At 44.5% G+C, this 15,733-nt stretch overlaps 1 protein-coding gene across 1 annotated transcript in view; it reads right to left on the minus strand.

Moving 5' to 3' along the window:
• Window positions 1-2,782: 2,782 nt before the first annotated feature.
• Window positions 2,783-15,733, minus strand: part of utrn (utrophin) — a gene marked incomplete at its 5' end in the record, with an annotated part of 116,757 nt that continues 103,806 nt past the window's right edge. Inside the window, 6 exons of the mRNA XM_068757979.1 lie at window positions 2,783-3,926; window positions 4,518-4,543; window positions 5,883-5,966; window positions 6,115-6,190; window positions 8,243-8,480; window positions 9,711-9,872. Of these exons, the coding sequence (XP_068614080.1) occupies window positions 3,918-3,926; window positions 4,518-4,543; window positions 5,883-5,966; window positions 6,115-6,190; window positions 8,243-8,480; window positions 9,711-9,872 (595 nt within the window). The remainder of the gene's footprint in view (window positions 3,927-4,517; window positions 4,544-5,882; window positions 5,967-6,114; window positions 6,191-8,242; window positions 8,481-9,710; window positions 9,873-15,733) is intronic.

Raw genomic sequence — 15,733 nt, forward strand, 5'->3', positions numbered from 1 at the left:
GGGAAATCAACATCCGGCATCAGCAGCGGACCGTCCTATCCAGGGACGTGGTTGGCTCGGTTGGTTGGTGGACGGCTGACCTGTTTTTATTCACTGCAGAGAATGAGGCGATGCTGAGAGGATTGTGAGAAAAGGAGGACGAGGAAATAAGATATTTGTGTCATCCAGTGGTGTCAGTGACGGTGTTGTAAAGACTGGAGGTGCAAAGAGAAATTTAGATCAATGAACATGAACTAAAATCATGTTCGCTGATTATTGATGCAAAAATGTTAACTTTTGCGGCATGTGTTTTTTGTCATTTTAAAAGTGAAAGGTCACCGAGCCACAGAGTTCCACCTGGTTCTTGAAAAGCTCATCCTCATTCACCGGCGACCACGGCAAGCCACGTTGAATGCTAAAGTAATGAATCGAGTTTTTCATGAATAAATCCACCATTTTTAATCACTAATTTCAAGCCAACATGGACGAGCAGTCTTTGCTCAAGGGAAGAAGAGAAAATTGAACAGGACAGCTGAGGACAAAATGACTGGGGGCCCAGCTGACTGAGTTCAGCCCGAGGAGACGCCGCTTCATCAGCTCCTGTTACCAGAGTCAAGAATGACGTTTCACTTCTACCTGCCGAGCATCCCTTAAAGCTCCAGTAAATGCATTTGTCCTGAATGAAGATTGCTTCCACATCTCTGGTTCGGTTGCAGCACGCGGTTTCTCAGAGTTGTCATGACATTCTTCTTTCATTCGTCAGACCTCTTTGGTTCGATAAAGATTTGAGTGCTGAAGCCGCCGGAAGAGCACGTTGCAGTCGGTCCCGAATTTATATTGTAATAGACTAATTTATAAATGTGCTTCTGAGCAAAATTAAACTCCTTTGGAAAGATGCACTGTTTTAATCTAAGATTCCTAAGGGAATATTATAATCCCACAGTATTTAAACCTTCACATTTCGCCTCATAGTCACAATAACATCTTTTTGTAACAGGATCCAGTAAAGGAGGGAGTCCCGCCTCAGGGCGTTACACAAACAGGAGCTCTACAGCCAATAGAGCACTTCAGGGAGCACAGAGGATGTGAACTCTATTAGGAGTTGGCGTGTACATTAACTCCAAATGCAGCACTCATCTGCAAGGACTTGGCTGCGGTTGCATTATTGAAGCATGTTGCGGAATGTCTGGAGCACACATGAAGAGGGAGATAAAGCTTTTACACATTAAAAAATTAACTCATTGATTGTGTGAAAACAAGAAACAATGAGTGACAATCGTGAGAATGATCATTAGTAATTACCTGCGATGAAAAGGACTTCATGATGCAAAAACGCATCACGAAGACATCATGTCTGTCTAGGAAGGTGCAGCCGAAGGACACAGGACGGCGTTGTCTTGCAACTGCAGCAAAATGAATCGAGACTTTCACACGGCGAGTTGAGCAGATTTAATTTACAACCAGCGACAGCAATGTGGAGTTGGCCCAAGGTAAAGATCGTAAATCCAACATCACACACTCTCCTGATAGTTGCATTCGGTGATTTTGCTCAAATGTGTTTAATGGGCTTAGCTGTGCTGGACGACGCTGGTGAGTCAGCGGTGATGAGGCTCGTCTGTGGATGCGATCACCCCAGAACGCCATCGCCGGGTGATTTTCTGCTTCAGCATCATATTTGATGTCGTTGAAGGTGTGCGTGTTTCCCTACAGGCCCGTGTTCGGATGATTTTCACCCGGCAATGGCGATAGAGGGCAAAGTAGGTTTCGGGTGGATTTCACCCAGTGATGGTGTTGGTGTTTAAAATCAGAGGATCTTGCCGCATCTCAAGGGTGACAATGCACACACAACCAAGCGTAGGACCCACTCGCTAGCCTGAAGTGATTGAATTTTACAACCAAACAAACGCCCACTATGGATGTGGAAGGAAAACCAAGAGCCGGCCCGTGTGCGTGTTCTAGGGCATGATCAGCGCTGGAGGGATAAACCCGTCGATCATAGACAAGGAGAATGTGATGAAGAGAGGTGACAACCAAATGCAGAGGAGCCCTTTCATGCAGGCTTTGGCACTGGCACTCATCAAACCACGGGCAGAGCAGTCTATTCTCTATCCTGATCGGGAGCGTGCTCGACGTCCCGACGCCTGGCACTCTTGCAGGTGAGGTAGGACCAGCGGCAGCAGAAAGCACTGGTTCCTTAGTAAGGCGAGCTGACTGCCCCCCCCCCCCCCCCCCCCCAGGCTTGGACAGGAAGACACGACACAGGCGCCGTATCTGCTGTCGACCAGTGTGTCCACGCCACTACTACCCTGCATGCAAGAAAACAGGTAAGTAAGCCTGGCCCTGGAATCTGTGCTTTCCTTATTTAGTGCAGTGGTTATGAATAAATACCACAAAGTGGTGATTTCCAAAGGAATTCATACAATGAAACAAATATTGTAGTCAGCTGAACATTTTTACCGACTCAAAAGTATATTTTTTTGTTTCTTTCTCCTGCAGCTGTTTGCGTGTCAAGCAGACTGTCTTCCCCAGGGACGTGTCAAATGTCCCAGGAATGGATGGACTGATCACCAACTTTCCAGCTTCCCTTTCTTTTATTTTTATTTAGGGATCTATTTGTTCCCGAATTCTTAATTTTTCAGTAATTTTGTAATTTTGAAGTTTTGTTATAGGTCCCCCATCGCCGTTAGTGATAGCGTTCTCGGGTTAAATGCAGGCGAGGCCCTGCATGTAGCAGCAGGATGAATTCATCTACAGCTCAACACAGCGCAGCATTCTAAAGAAGAACATTAGAGAATTTGTTGTAAAACGTTTATTTGGAATAGAACAACGTAGCCATATTACATGTACTGTGGTCAATTTATTTTACATACCTCAGGGGAAGGGACACAATTCTGCCATGGCACATTTCATCATGAGTGGAATTATTTAAAATCATCATTCGTCTACAGTCGGAAGCTTATAGTAGTGTTGCTGCGTCTCACCCGTTTTACAGGATCGCATACAGCAACAACGCAACGCAGTGAGGGACTAGTGCTAGCAGGTTAGTGGGAAAACAGCAACAATAAAGAAATCCTCCCCACGGCTTCAGCAGGCCCGAGGCCCACCGTGGCGCAGTAACAGTGATGTTGTATTTACTTGGTATCTCCTCATTGCAGAGTACACCAATACAGTAAGCTGAAGCTCCGACGCTAAACCGGGCTGTCCTTGTACTGTCATCGATCACTATCGGTTTAAACGAGTTTACAAACCCCACAAACAGAACGGTGTCTGGGTCTGAGGTAGCAAGGCAATCATGGCTTTCCTCTGATTTCTGAATAAACATCTTTAACAAAAATATTCTACACGACTGCAGGTTTCGTACGCGTCAGAATGGTCGATTCAAATCTTTATTTTCCACTCGATCCACAATTCATCCGATCTGGTCTCTGTCTTCCACACAAGGAATGACAAACTGTTTAGGCACAGAGGGGGGGTAAACTTTACACAAACAAATCACAGTCTGCACAAAGTTGGACCGCATATTGATGCTTTAAAGGGGAACTTGACATGAAGCATGCTAAAAGATGAAAGCTCCCCAAATCACACAAACATAATTCTATTAGAGAAGTGGCTGAGGAAATGTGCAAAGTCCAAAGCATAGAAGGAAAACGGGCAATTAGAGGGTCAAAGCAGTAGAATGGCAAAATATTGTAACAGTTTGGATTGAAGAACAGAAATCTCCGTCCGGAAAGCAAACAAGCATCTTCTACTATACAAAAGTCAGTGTCCACATACTGCTGATCCAAGTACAGGAACAATCTACAGATCATCAATATACAGTTTGCATAGTACAAGACAAGGTGGTCAAACTAGTCAAGCTGTCTGGTCCTTTGCGTCTTTGGGATTTTGGGTGGGGAGATTATTTTCTTGGGTTGTGTGTGCACAGACGCGCACCATCCTCACATCACCTGCAACAGAGGAACACACCGTCACCATAAGTTAGAGACACAAACACACCTTCTGAACACCGTCAGTACTCGAGGGTTTTCTCTGCAGGTTACAGTCCAGCAGGAGCCCGAGATCGAGGGAATCATCAGTGTTTCCTTTCATTAGGCCCACGACATCTCAGGAAGGCGTCCTGGAATCACCCCCCTCCATGTACAAATACTTTTAACTGACCTCGGCATGGTACGCCCCGTTTAGGAGCTGAACCATGACCCTAAGAGCTAATCGCACACCAGTTCATGATCTTATGCACGATTCCCCCCGATGATGACTAGCTCATGAGCTAACTGCAAACCAAACACTGCTTCCTTGACTAGCAGCCCCCCCGGTATCATGCAGAGAAAAGAGAGTGACTTAGACAGTGTTAGAGAAAGATTTAAAAAGATGGAGGAGATTGAGTTAAGGGAGCAGCGCCGGTTCGGGCTGGACCTCCCCCTGCCAGATCAGACAGTCTACCTCCCCCCCAACTAGTTGTCAACGTGTCTCACCTTTGTCAGGCACTAAAATAGGTGACAAACCTCCAGACATGTGCAAAAACAAGACATTGGCCTCACCTGTGGCCTTGCAGAGAGGCTGGAGGCTGTGGGAGACAAAGCAAAGGCCTATTAGCAGAACTTCACCGCTTAGAATCCACACTTCAGCTGTTTCTATAAGCCTCTGGGCCCCCCCACATATTCCTGCACACTCTCAGCTCTGTGCTCCCCATCCCTGGTGCCTGGGAGCTGTGCAGGAGCCAGATGCTAATGATGCTGGAGTATCTGCTAGATTAGAATAGATTTTTAACTAAAACCCTCAGAGTTTTGACGAAAGATTAAAATGCAACTTAAAGTCAGTAAGTGTTAACTCGCTTATCTGAACTTTTCCTATTTGACTAACGTCCCCAGAGGCGGATCTTCTTTCTGTGGTATGGAGAGTAATGAGCAGCTGAATGCTTCTCTTCTGGCCAACAGAGCAGAAGGACAGTCAGAGAATCACGGCACGAACACCGGATCGCCTTCCAGTCCAGAGCTGGGGTGGCCAACCCCTTTTCCTGGTTTCCTTAGCCGCAGGGGCGTCACTAGGTTTTAAGGACAGGGGGGGCTTAGCCCCCAGGAGATGTACTGTGCTTCTCCCATACAGCTCCATGGCTAATGCATCTGTGTTTCCCTTAAGTGTGTCACACACTAACTAAATGTTACTACCAGCAGTGATAAACTTACTTTCTTTATAAACATTCTTATATCCATTCTTCATCCATCCGTTCACGTACTTCTCCTAAAGCTCTTCTATTCTGCTCTGTGTGCTTCAAACACGCTGCAGGGACCGACAATTAGCGGTCACAGGGAAAACGTGGACTGGAGTTTCAGTGATGTGGGCATTCTCTATAGGAACAGGTGGAACGGGTTCTCTACCTTACGCCATGAAGTGAGGGGAAACAGATTCATGTGATCATGAATCTGAACGCAACACTTCAAGAAACCAAACCGAACCGAAATGACATTTTAGTGCATCGTTACAGCCCGAGTCGTGACGGCGTTGCATCCAGGTGACTCCGCCTTTCTGCCAGTCTCTGCTCTGTCTGTCACGGACGCAGTCTGAGCTGAAGCTGAGTCTGGCATGAACTTCATCTGAATTCACCGTTACTTTCTACCACGTACTAAAGACATGTTTACTGCTTCTCTGCTTCACTCCTTGTTGTCACAATGGCTGCTGCATCGCTTCACTCGACTACTGTGAAAATAAATATTGGTGTCTTCTTCCTCCACATTCAGAATTAGTGGGCTCTGTCATGGCTGCACCTCTTCACCACATTACATGAAATTAGAGCCAGGAGATTTTCATCCATGCACAATGTATTCATCAAATTCACACAGGCAGGACACAACACAGAGACGAAGGACAGTGGAGAGACGGAGACGGGCGAGAGGTGGGAAACTTACTGCTGCATGCAGGGAAGGAGTTGTTAATCTGCTCCAATACGTCTGCCAGGTCAGAGCTGCTGTCGTGGGGATCCAGCAGCTCATCTGAACACACACACACACACACACAGACACACAAATAGTGTCACCCCACAGGGACATGCTTCTATTTGCAGACAGTGTCAGATCCTTTTCTTAACTGTGCCCAGTCTTCATATACCAACATCAGTGTGTGTGTGTCCAAGTGTCTCACCTGAGTTTTCAGTAAGTGGGCCTTGATCATGCACAGAAGGAAAGGACAATCCATTTACCCTCGAGTCCACCTCCGGCTGACGACACACACACAAGAAAGCCATTTCAAAAGGAAAGGAGAACATAGTTATTCCTCCATGCGTCGCTGCGAGGGAATAACAGGAGGCGATACAACAAAGCTGTTGCTACGTGGGCAGAAGCATTTCTCATTTACATCTCTGATGATGTCCTGATTTTAATTTGATAAGCAACATTTCAATTAAGCTCAAAGTCCCCAAAAGGATATCTGAATCGCTACATTTTATTTATATTCTACTGATAGTTCATTTCCTGATTCACCAACTGAAGGTTAAATTGAGATATTTATGCACAATATCCAACATATATTCCTGTTTCCATAATAATGCAGAATAGTGCTGGGTGACATCGAAAGCAAACGAGAGCAGCAGGGGTCACACACAACAATCAGCATTCCTCATTTTCTTTTAGAGAGGGGCTTGGCTTCCTCTTTTTGGGTACAGTTAGTTCCATCCGGCCGGCAGTGGCTCAGTGAGTAGAGCACTGCCGAGGTGCCCTTGAGCAAGGCACCGTCCCCGCTAACGGCTCCAGGTGCGCCGACCACGGCGGCGCCTTCACCCTACTCCCTCTCCGTGTGCTAGGGCCCTTTGATACACGTATCAGTGTGTGGTTGTTTCAAGGGGTGAAAATTCGATTTAATTGTGTGTGTTCATTGTGCAGATGATGATTAATAAAAGTATTTCATTATGATTTCATTTTCATCAAACCGAATGTTCTGAATTTCACAAATAGACTGTGTACATAAAGTCATTGTGGCTAACACTGGTGGTGGCTCATTAGAGAATCTGTCAGCAAAAAAGCCCAGTGATCCAAACATCATCAAGAAATATCTTAATCAATAAAGTGCAGATAAATCTGTGAAAACACGCTCGGGTGCTTCGACAGGACTGAAGTCTGGTGACAAGTGAAGCCAAGCTAAAGCTCCTTTTGCTCCTTAGCTGCACGTAGTCACATCCAATCAGAGATCGGATTAAAATTAGGATCGGATATGTTCGTGGACCATAAAAATATTGATCCGATTAGGACTTTGCGTGTTCATGCATCACACTTTCGATCGGAAGAAATTATTTTTTACCAAATATACCGGATATAGTAGTAGAAGAAGCCGTAGCGACTTCCGCTGTAAACTAAACATGGCTCCGCCCTTTTCTGCTTGAAACGTTGGCGTTATTCCGCGCGTTTTCTGTTTGTGCTGTTACGTTCCTCCTTTAATATCTCCGGTAACGTGTTTGTCTCAGATATTGACCAGTTCTGTCTTTCTAGCAGCCGCGCGTTTAGCCGACGTCACTATTCTTGACTACTGCTCGAGGGTTTGAGCATTTCACGTTGCAAAAACAATCAAACATCAGCGAGCAATTACACCGGGCACACACAAATCTGGAAGTTATTGATAGAAGGGCTGGAGATAAACCCTCCACTCCTGAATGGAATGAAAATGATGTGATTAGAATATAATTTGATCAGCGCTGAGCAGACAAAGGCAGAGCAAAGGGAGGGGGGACTGAATGGGTTTGAAAGACCCCGGTATTTCATTGAAAGCATTCTGCGCGAGCGTTGCGGTTTTTAAATTACTATTTTGATTTTCATGAATGTGAAAAATCTGTGCCAGCTGGTGTGAATGAGTCTAAACTGCCTTTCTGCTTCCCAACCACAAGTCGAACACACAAACACAACAAGAGAAAACTTATGGACGGAACAAACTTCAACTCAGTTGTGTGTGTTCTGCTCAAGCAGAGGACAATACTTCATGGAATTCACTTTCTGAAGACAATAACTGAAATTACAGCACAAAAACAGGGTGGAGCATCAGGGTGTAATTAAGAAGCAATTGTAAAAAGAAAATATATTTTCAAAACTGTCAAATACGTTTAGTTTTCTGTTATATGTCATAATTGTGATGAAGGTACTTCAGCTCCTTGTTCATTCTTTAATCAAAACATGTTTTGTTGTTTTGTGAGTGCTAAGAATCACAAATAGTTTGGATCTATTCAGCCGTCAGGAGTCCTCCTGCCTCTCTCCTCTGAGGGATGACTCGTTCTGTGTCGTGTCACCTGGTGCAGGAGCTGTCGGAGGCGATGCAGCTGAGACTCCAGCTGTTTGTTGTGCTCCTCTAGGATGTGCATGCGAGCCTCCAGCCGGCCCTTGTGTTGCCGCAGCAGCTTGGCCTCGGCTAGAAGATCTACCTCATCAGGATGGACAAAAGAGCCCTCTGACTCCCAGGGGCTAGCTGCAGGGCCCCCTCGCTGGCCATGCTGTTCCTTCAGCTGCTCGTACTCCTTTTGCAGGGTCCTGGGGCAGAGGGATTCCAAACACGCAATCTTTGCTTATTAGACAACCGCAGGAATCGTAGCAAACAAAATACAAAATGAAGATACATCATCGGTCAAAGGTTCCCATTCGACTGGGAAGCGTTAGCTGTTCTACATCTCAGGAGCGATGTCGTTATAGTAAGTTCTATAAACAGGCCGTTATAAATACGTACATGTTGCACATACTAACTAGAAAGACAATCAGAGACTGCAGACTCCGCCTCCAATAGACTATTGGATCTTGTGAGACAGTAAACAGGGCTTCTGGATCAGAGGGGCCAAACCTGCTCTAGCTTGCTGCTCCAGAACGTACTACAAGACTCCTTCTGGACTCTTTTTCCCATCATGCCATTCGTGTCCCTCCCTCTTAAAGTGGCAGTTTACAGCAGAGGTGCGATTCCAGATGTAAAAATAATTCTAGAATCTGGATCCAGATCCGGATCAACGCCATTCTCGGGGAGGACCGAGCCACGGACAGAACCTTGCTTGTGTAAAATTTTCAAGTCGATTGGGTTCCTGGTTTTTGAGTTATGCGCTCGGACAGACAAACATACAAACAAACAGACAAACGCACCCATTTGATTACCCTCGCCTCCTCTTCGGCGAGGGTAATCAAATGGACGTCTGTTATGAATAATAGCACGTGTCCATCTGTTTGTGCATGCACATTATAATTTTATATAATTTTCAGGGTTATCACTGTCATCATTATGTCTGGACCCCCCCCCACACACACACACACCTAGGCCTCGTTTAACTTTCTCTTCTCTGAGGAACATACTATCTATAAAGGGCCGAATATCTCCCCCCCCCCCCCCCCCACCCCTCTTGCCCCCTCTTTACCTCTTGTTGCTGAACTATAAGCCCAAGTTGTCCTTTATATGCCAGCAATTAAGAGCTCTCTTATTGTCTCTCCTGCATCATCGCGCGTGTGTGTGTCTGTGTGTGTGTCTGTGTGTGTGTTTGTGTGTGTGTGTATTCAGTATTAAATCACTCCAACCATTCCTCTGACTGCACAAAAGCACCTGAGCAACAATAGCGCTCAGTTAGCACATCTCAAAGCGACAGACTCTGTGTGTGTGTGTGTGTGCATGTAAAGAAAGAAACGATAAGCAGAGAGGTTTGACTTTAGACGAGATAATCAGGTTTTATTTCCACCACATCTGAGGTCTTAACAAGCCCCTCCCTCTCAGGCTTCTAATGGCCTTACCTCTGCTCCTCCTCCAGACGAGCTATGATGCGCTCCAGCTCTCCTCGTTCCTCCCTCTCCACAGCCTGCAGGATCTGGGCAGGACTCTGGGGCTGACTGCAGGGGGCGCTCTCCCCTCCCAGTGTCTGACAGTACTGCAGGATCAGGGCGTGCTCGTCGTCCCTGGGAGGGTGGAGGGAGGCGAGTCAAGCCATGAGAGAGATGATGCTAATCTGAAAATGTGTTTTGAGGACGAATGTCTTCTTCTCGACCATTTGAGAAGCACCATGTAACAATAAGCTCACTAACAGTCACTGCAGACTGCCTGTTTAGGCTGCTGGTAACGCTGTAACTGCAACATCAGAACCAGTCGGGACAGCGAGACAGACTTTGATCACAGACCAACCCGAGTCCAGTCGTGGGGCCTGAAGGACGTTTTCACACCGGACCAAGCGGATTCAGTCCGGTTGGGGAGCTGAAAGCTCCAACATTGTTGCATTCATAATTTGTTGAAAGGTCTGCTTTCAGAGCTTCCAGTTATCGAGCTCTTTTATTGTGGAATCAGCTCCCTGATTGGTTGGTGAGACAGACACCATCTCTATGTTCAAGAGTAGACTAAAGACTTTCCTTTTTAACAAAGCTTATAGTTAATCAATACAATAATCAATATGAATCATTTCTCACCGCTCCCAATAATTATTTTAATTTGTAATAAAGATTTGGTTCTCCCAGACGTCTTTCCTCCTTTTCTTTTGGAGCTGGATTTACGTCATCGTCCTATTGTGGCACCACAAGCGCCAATCAGGACGTAGCGTTTTGAGACTCACGCATTTCACCGTACTACTTTGCTGATGTGGGTACCGTTAGCATTAAATGAGCTCTGCAGCTCTAATCGACCGCTAACTTCACAGGTGACGATTTGCCCTCTTGCCTCCTCTTTTTGCTCTGGATAGAGCAAACGGTCTCGCCCTTTACACCATCATACGAGATCTTCCGTTTCTTGCAATGGAATATTCCTCATTTCTCAGAACAATACGTCGACAAATATTCCAAATATGTTGACTATAATTAAAACCCAGAAGTGCTGATGCTCCAGTTATTCGACTCGTCTCAGGGAGGCAATATTCCTGCATCTGTAATCAGCTGTGCTGCGTAACACGGCGGCATAAAGCATGTTCTACTGACAAATTAGCTTAACATTAAGATGTTGATTTGCTTATGCAATGTTGCATTAGAGCACAGGAGTGATGGATGCTAAACATTAACCTTTATTTAAAAAACATCCAGCTGTAAGAGCCTCACACCCGTTCTCTCAGAAAAATATGCAAAGTATAATGCAACGTTTTATCATCTCTCTCAGGTGAGCTCCTTCATCACCTGCGCGCAGATTTATGATTCATCAATTCCATCCTGCCGTCAGCCATGATGAACTCTAACCGGATGCTCAATTTGATATTGCAACACACATTTCTCTCTAAGATATGGACTTCCTTTGACATGGGAGACGAGGTTGATGATGGATAACAGCTTCACCCTCGGTTTAGTGTCAGTATAAATCTTTGAATGTTCGTGGCAGTGTTGTCTGCCGTGGTTGGGATACAGAGAACTGCCACAAAGTTGAGTGACCAATTAGGAAGACGGCTGACAACCGCTCCGGTTACGGATGGCAAAGGAGCCCAGAGAACAGCAGTAAAGGGCTCATTAGAGGTGGAAAGGGGACTGTGGAGGTAGAGCTTGCTCACTATCCACCGGCTGTGGACAGCTGGGAGAGAGAAAGAGAGAATGTGAAGCGAAAAGACTGAAGGTTCAGGAACACATAAAAGAAAGGAGATGATAAAGGGAGAGCGCATCAGTGTGGCAGAAATATTAAAACAGCAGGGAAATCAATCGAGTGCCCTGGTGATGCAGGCGAGGGGACCTTTAACAGTCTTTGTGGCATAAAGAAAACAATCACGAGATGAAAAGACTGGTCTCTGAGAGACGCCGTGTCTGGCACAGATAGGGATACGGAGAAAGCAAACGGAGGAGGTAAATAACACAAGAGAAAAAGAAAAGACAGGATGAAAGCGGGGGACACGCCAGTGTGTAAGTTAGAAACGTTCCGTTTGATGAAGGACATCTCATTCAGTCATGCACCCTGGTGCTTGGTGTTCAAGCTGAAGGTTACCTGAGCCCAACGCTATAAAGATATTAGATTACAATTATGAGCTAACAAAAGACAAAAATAGGAAGAGAGGAGGACAGGGAATGATGAATAGAAAAAATTATAGGAGGAAGGACAAGAACTAAGGTCAAAATATCAGTGCAAAGAAAGGGGGCAGCAATGGGGGCGGGGGGCAGTCTGGAAACTGAGATAACAAAGAAGTCACACGAATAAAGGGAGACGCATCACGTCCTCCGTGACGTAGGCATCAAAGACAACAATGTCTTTGATGCCTACACTGACTTCCTAATTCAGGATTTCCTTTGAGACGCAATGCGTGGCGAACATAAACACTTTCTCTGGAGCGACCTCACAGCTGGCGGCGAGTCAGATCAGGAAATGCATGCTGAAGCTAAACAAGCATGTAATTGGCAAGAATCCATGTCACACCACGCATGTTTTAATGATGCTGTAAAAAAGCACCTTCCTGTGCATGTGTGTGTGTGTGTGTGTCCTCATAACAACAAGATGGAGTGATGGACAAAGGCTCGAGAGAAATCATCCGTAGGCAGAAAGGAATGTCTTAGGAGAGCAAAGACAATCAACCACTCCAAGCAAAGGCATAAAAAAGGGCGCGGACGGCTAGCGTGTTCCGAGCGGAGAAGGTACACAATGTACAGCGTCTCCTTTTGAGAGGAGATAGAGCCGAGTGGGCCGTTTCACTTTAGTGGTATCAGTAAAGCACAACACTGCTGCGTTTACAAAGCATTTTAAAGATACTTTCTCCCTCAGAAGCAGCGCTGGTTGGTATAAAAACAGCGCCTCAGGCTGATTCGAGCCTCATGAAGCGGCCCGTATCTCATTCTCTGCTAACGCGAGTGACATTTTGCTGCAGCGCAGGATCACTTAGGCGAATATTGTCACATTTATGACACGGCACATTTCCAAGAAAAGCATTCTGAGCTGGCTGAACAGAAAAATTGGGTATAATTTCCCGTCTTAATTGGCAGCACTCTTTAACCCAATTTAAGGTTCTTATCAAGATTTGACAGAATAATTTCACAATTTGGCCTGCTTTTGTGAAATATAAAAATGTGCTCCTAAAACGATGATTCTCTTTCCTTGAGAAAGAGAACTTTATTAAACGCTTGGGAAGACTCCCTCAGGGAAATGATTGCTCCAGCATCATCATTGAGCGCAGGGTCAGAAGCACACAGAGTATCAAAGTAGAGCATATATAATATAAATGAAAATAAGAATAGATCAAAATACAAACTAGAAAAGCACTCAGAGAGCGCAGACCACAGTCATGCAGCTCATTCCCCTCGTAAATATACAGATGTTGATCTGGATCATGCTTATACTGTTCTTGGTATCTTTCCACACCAACCATGAAAAGTGAATCAAAGTTTCTGTGTATTTTTACTGATTTTTGAATCAGTAAATGGGGTTTGCCATGTTGAAATTTATCATTTTTTCCTGACCTCATTCTGGATCAGATCCAGAAGACATTTTGCATGATAGTTCATATTTATTACTGTGATTTTTAGTGAGTGAATTGAATGCATATTTTATTAGATCTGATTTTTTTTAAAGCTTCCATTATAAGTAAATGGGAAAGTCCATATTTCTTTATTATTATGTATCTGGATCGCTCTCAAAATTTGATGAGATTTAAGTTAGACTAAAACCATCTCCAGATTTTTTCAAGATCCATCAAGCAGCTATTCTGTAATCCTACTAAACGCAATTTGGAATTTTGGAAAAATTGCGACAGTATCCACAATCCGGATGAAATTTGGTGGTAAGATAGAGTACTACGCTACTAAAGTAAAATAGCGTAGTAGTAAAAAAAAAGATGACTGTGTCAAATTCCATAAACATCAATCATCTGTTCCTGGTAACATTCCCAACATTTCCTGAACATTTCATCGCGATCCGTACGTAACCTTTTGAGATGTGTAAGAGAGGACACTGGCTACCACAGACTGACAAAACATAACTAGTTGATTGACTTTCATGCTGATAGTTGTGAAGTATTTCTTGTACAGGATGTGTTTTGTAAGAATGCAGTCAGTCCAGTGTCATTTGGGATTGTCCTTCAATCGCAGCTCCGTTGTGGCTTCGGTTCTGCAGCGAAGCTGAAATCTCCTAGCAGCGACCCTGATGATGCGACAGCGAGTGAAAGAACTCTAAGATTATGTACCAGCATTGCCCTGGTGAGTGTTTTTCCACTGTGCTGTTAAACCCATTAGCCTTCATCAAATCATCTTCCTCACCCCATCAGTGTTCAACATGCTTCTGTTTTAAAGAGTCAATGCTGATTCTGAGCGGGTAAAGATAAAAGCTGTAAGCGTGAGCTAAGCTAGATTTTCGTGTCGGCCCACCATTGTCAAATCTCTGAGAGAACATGATGGAGCTTTCAATCGAGCAGCCTCGCTTTCAGACAGTCCTGTCCTTCATGGTGATGAAGGTGAAGCCTGAGAGCAGTGGTCCACATGATGTGCATTAGCAGGGGAGGCAACCAACGGAATTAGGCCTGATGCTTTCCTTCGTCTTCTCTCCACACCCTCAAAGGTTTTAGCCATCTTTCGGAGGGTCTCTTTGTTGCTCTGGTGGAACACTTCTGTTCTTTTTAAACCCAAAATGTGTCATTCAGGGAATATTTTGCTCACCCTTACTACCATTTCTAAAGGCACGCTTGAAATTGTTGTGTGAAATAATACATATATATATATATATATATATATATATATAAAAAGAAGAAAGCCGAATGAGAGCCTCACGGTTCTATCAACAATGACCTGAAGCTCAACAATGATGAGCATGTGGTGGAATACTGGCTGACCTGTTTGAGCCCCCTGTTTGAGTGTGTGAAGATGGTGGACTCTGACCATGGGGTCAAAATCAGAACGTGACACTGAGCAGCACATTCCCCTCAGAGCAAAAGATCCAACAAAGGTGGAAACGTCGAACCTGTTCATATGATAAGGGGTCCAAGTTGAAGGAAAAAAATAACTCGACTTCATTCATTTTCACATGACAGACCTGCATGGTGTAAAGCCAGTGATGGAGGAGGAGTCTAAAGCACGTATTCCTTTCACAGTCACACACACAATGATCTGTGCAGACAATCTATGGCACATGTGACAGAAATTTGTTTTTGTAAAATTCTGCATCTGCCACACAAGTTCTTAACAGCCCACATTTGTTTGTGTTTGAGGAGTTTTGAACAAAGTTAATGTCATAACTTGTGTTGGATGATTTTCTTTATTTATTATTTAATATTATTTACTTGAATAAGTTTGATTATTGATCGATGGAGTAGTGTGGTTTTCTTAACCTGATCAATTGAAATGATTTATGTTATAATAACATCAATAATCTATCCATATATTTCTACAACTATACAATTGAATACGCAATGTTTGTAACTTAAGTAGTGAACTGATCAAACGGAACAATTCAGCAACATGTTAATAACAATAGCAACACGCTGCAGTCAGGAAATCAATAATCTGCTGGAGGTGACTATTGAAAGTTATTAGAACTTTTTTTTTTCCAGCATGTGCTGACATGTTGACCTAAATATGGAGCTCAGGATCAGCACTGGACAGCTCCACAGGTAGCCGGCTACATATGGATCAGGATCAGCACTGGACAGCTCCATAGGTAGCCAGCTACATATGGATCAGGATCAGCACTGGACAGCTCCATAGGTAGCCGGCTACATATGGAGCTGTCCAGTGCTGATCCTGGAAGTGACGTCTTTTCCATTGACTCTGGAATGTTCTTTATCTTTCCCACTTCGGTTGTTTTTTTTGGTTTCTGCATGTCCATGACAAGACAAGGTGGTGGCTTTTTGGTTTTGCTTTGATTTTGTATTGATTATCTTTGTTCC

This window comes from Brachionichthys hirsutus, unplaced genomic scaffold (genome assembly GCF_040956055.1).
Source record: "Brachionichthys hirsutus isolate HB-005 unplaced genomic scaffold, CSIRO-AGI_Bhir_v1 contig_387, whole genome shotgun sequence".
Taxonomy (NCBI): Eukaryota; Metazoa; Chordata; class Actinopteri; order Lophiiformes; family Brachionichthyidae; genus Brachionichthys; species Brachionichthys hirsutus.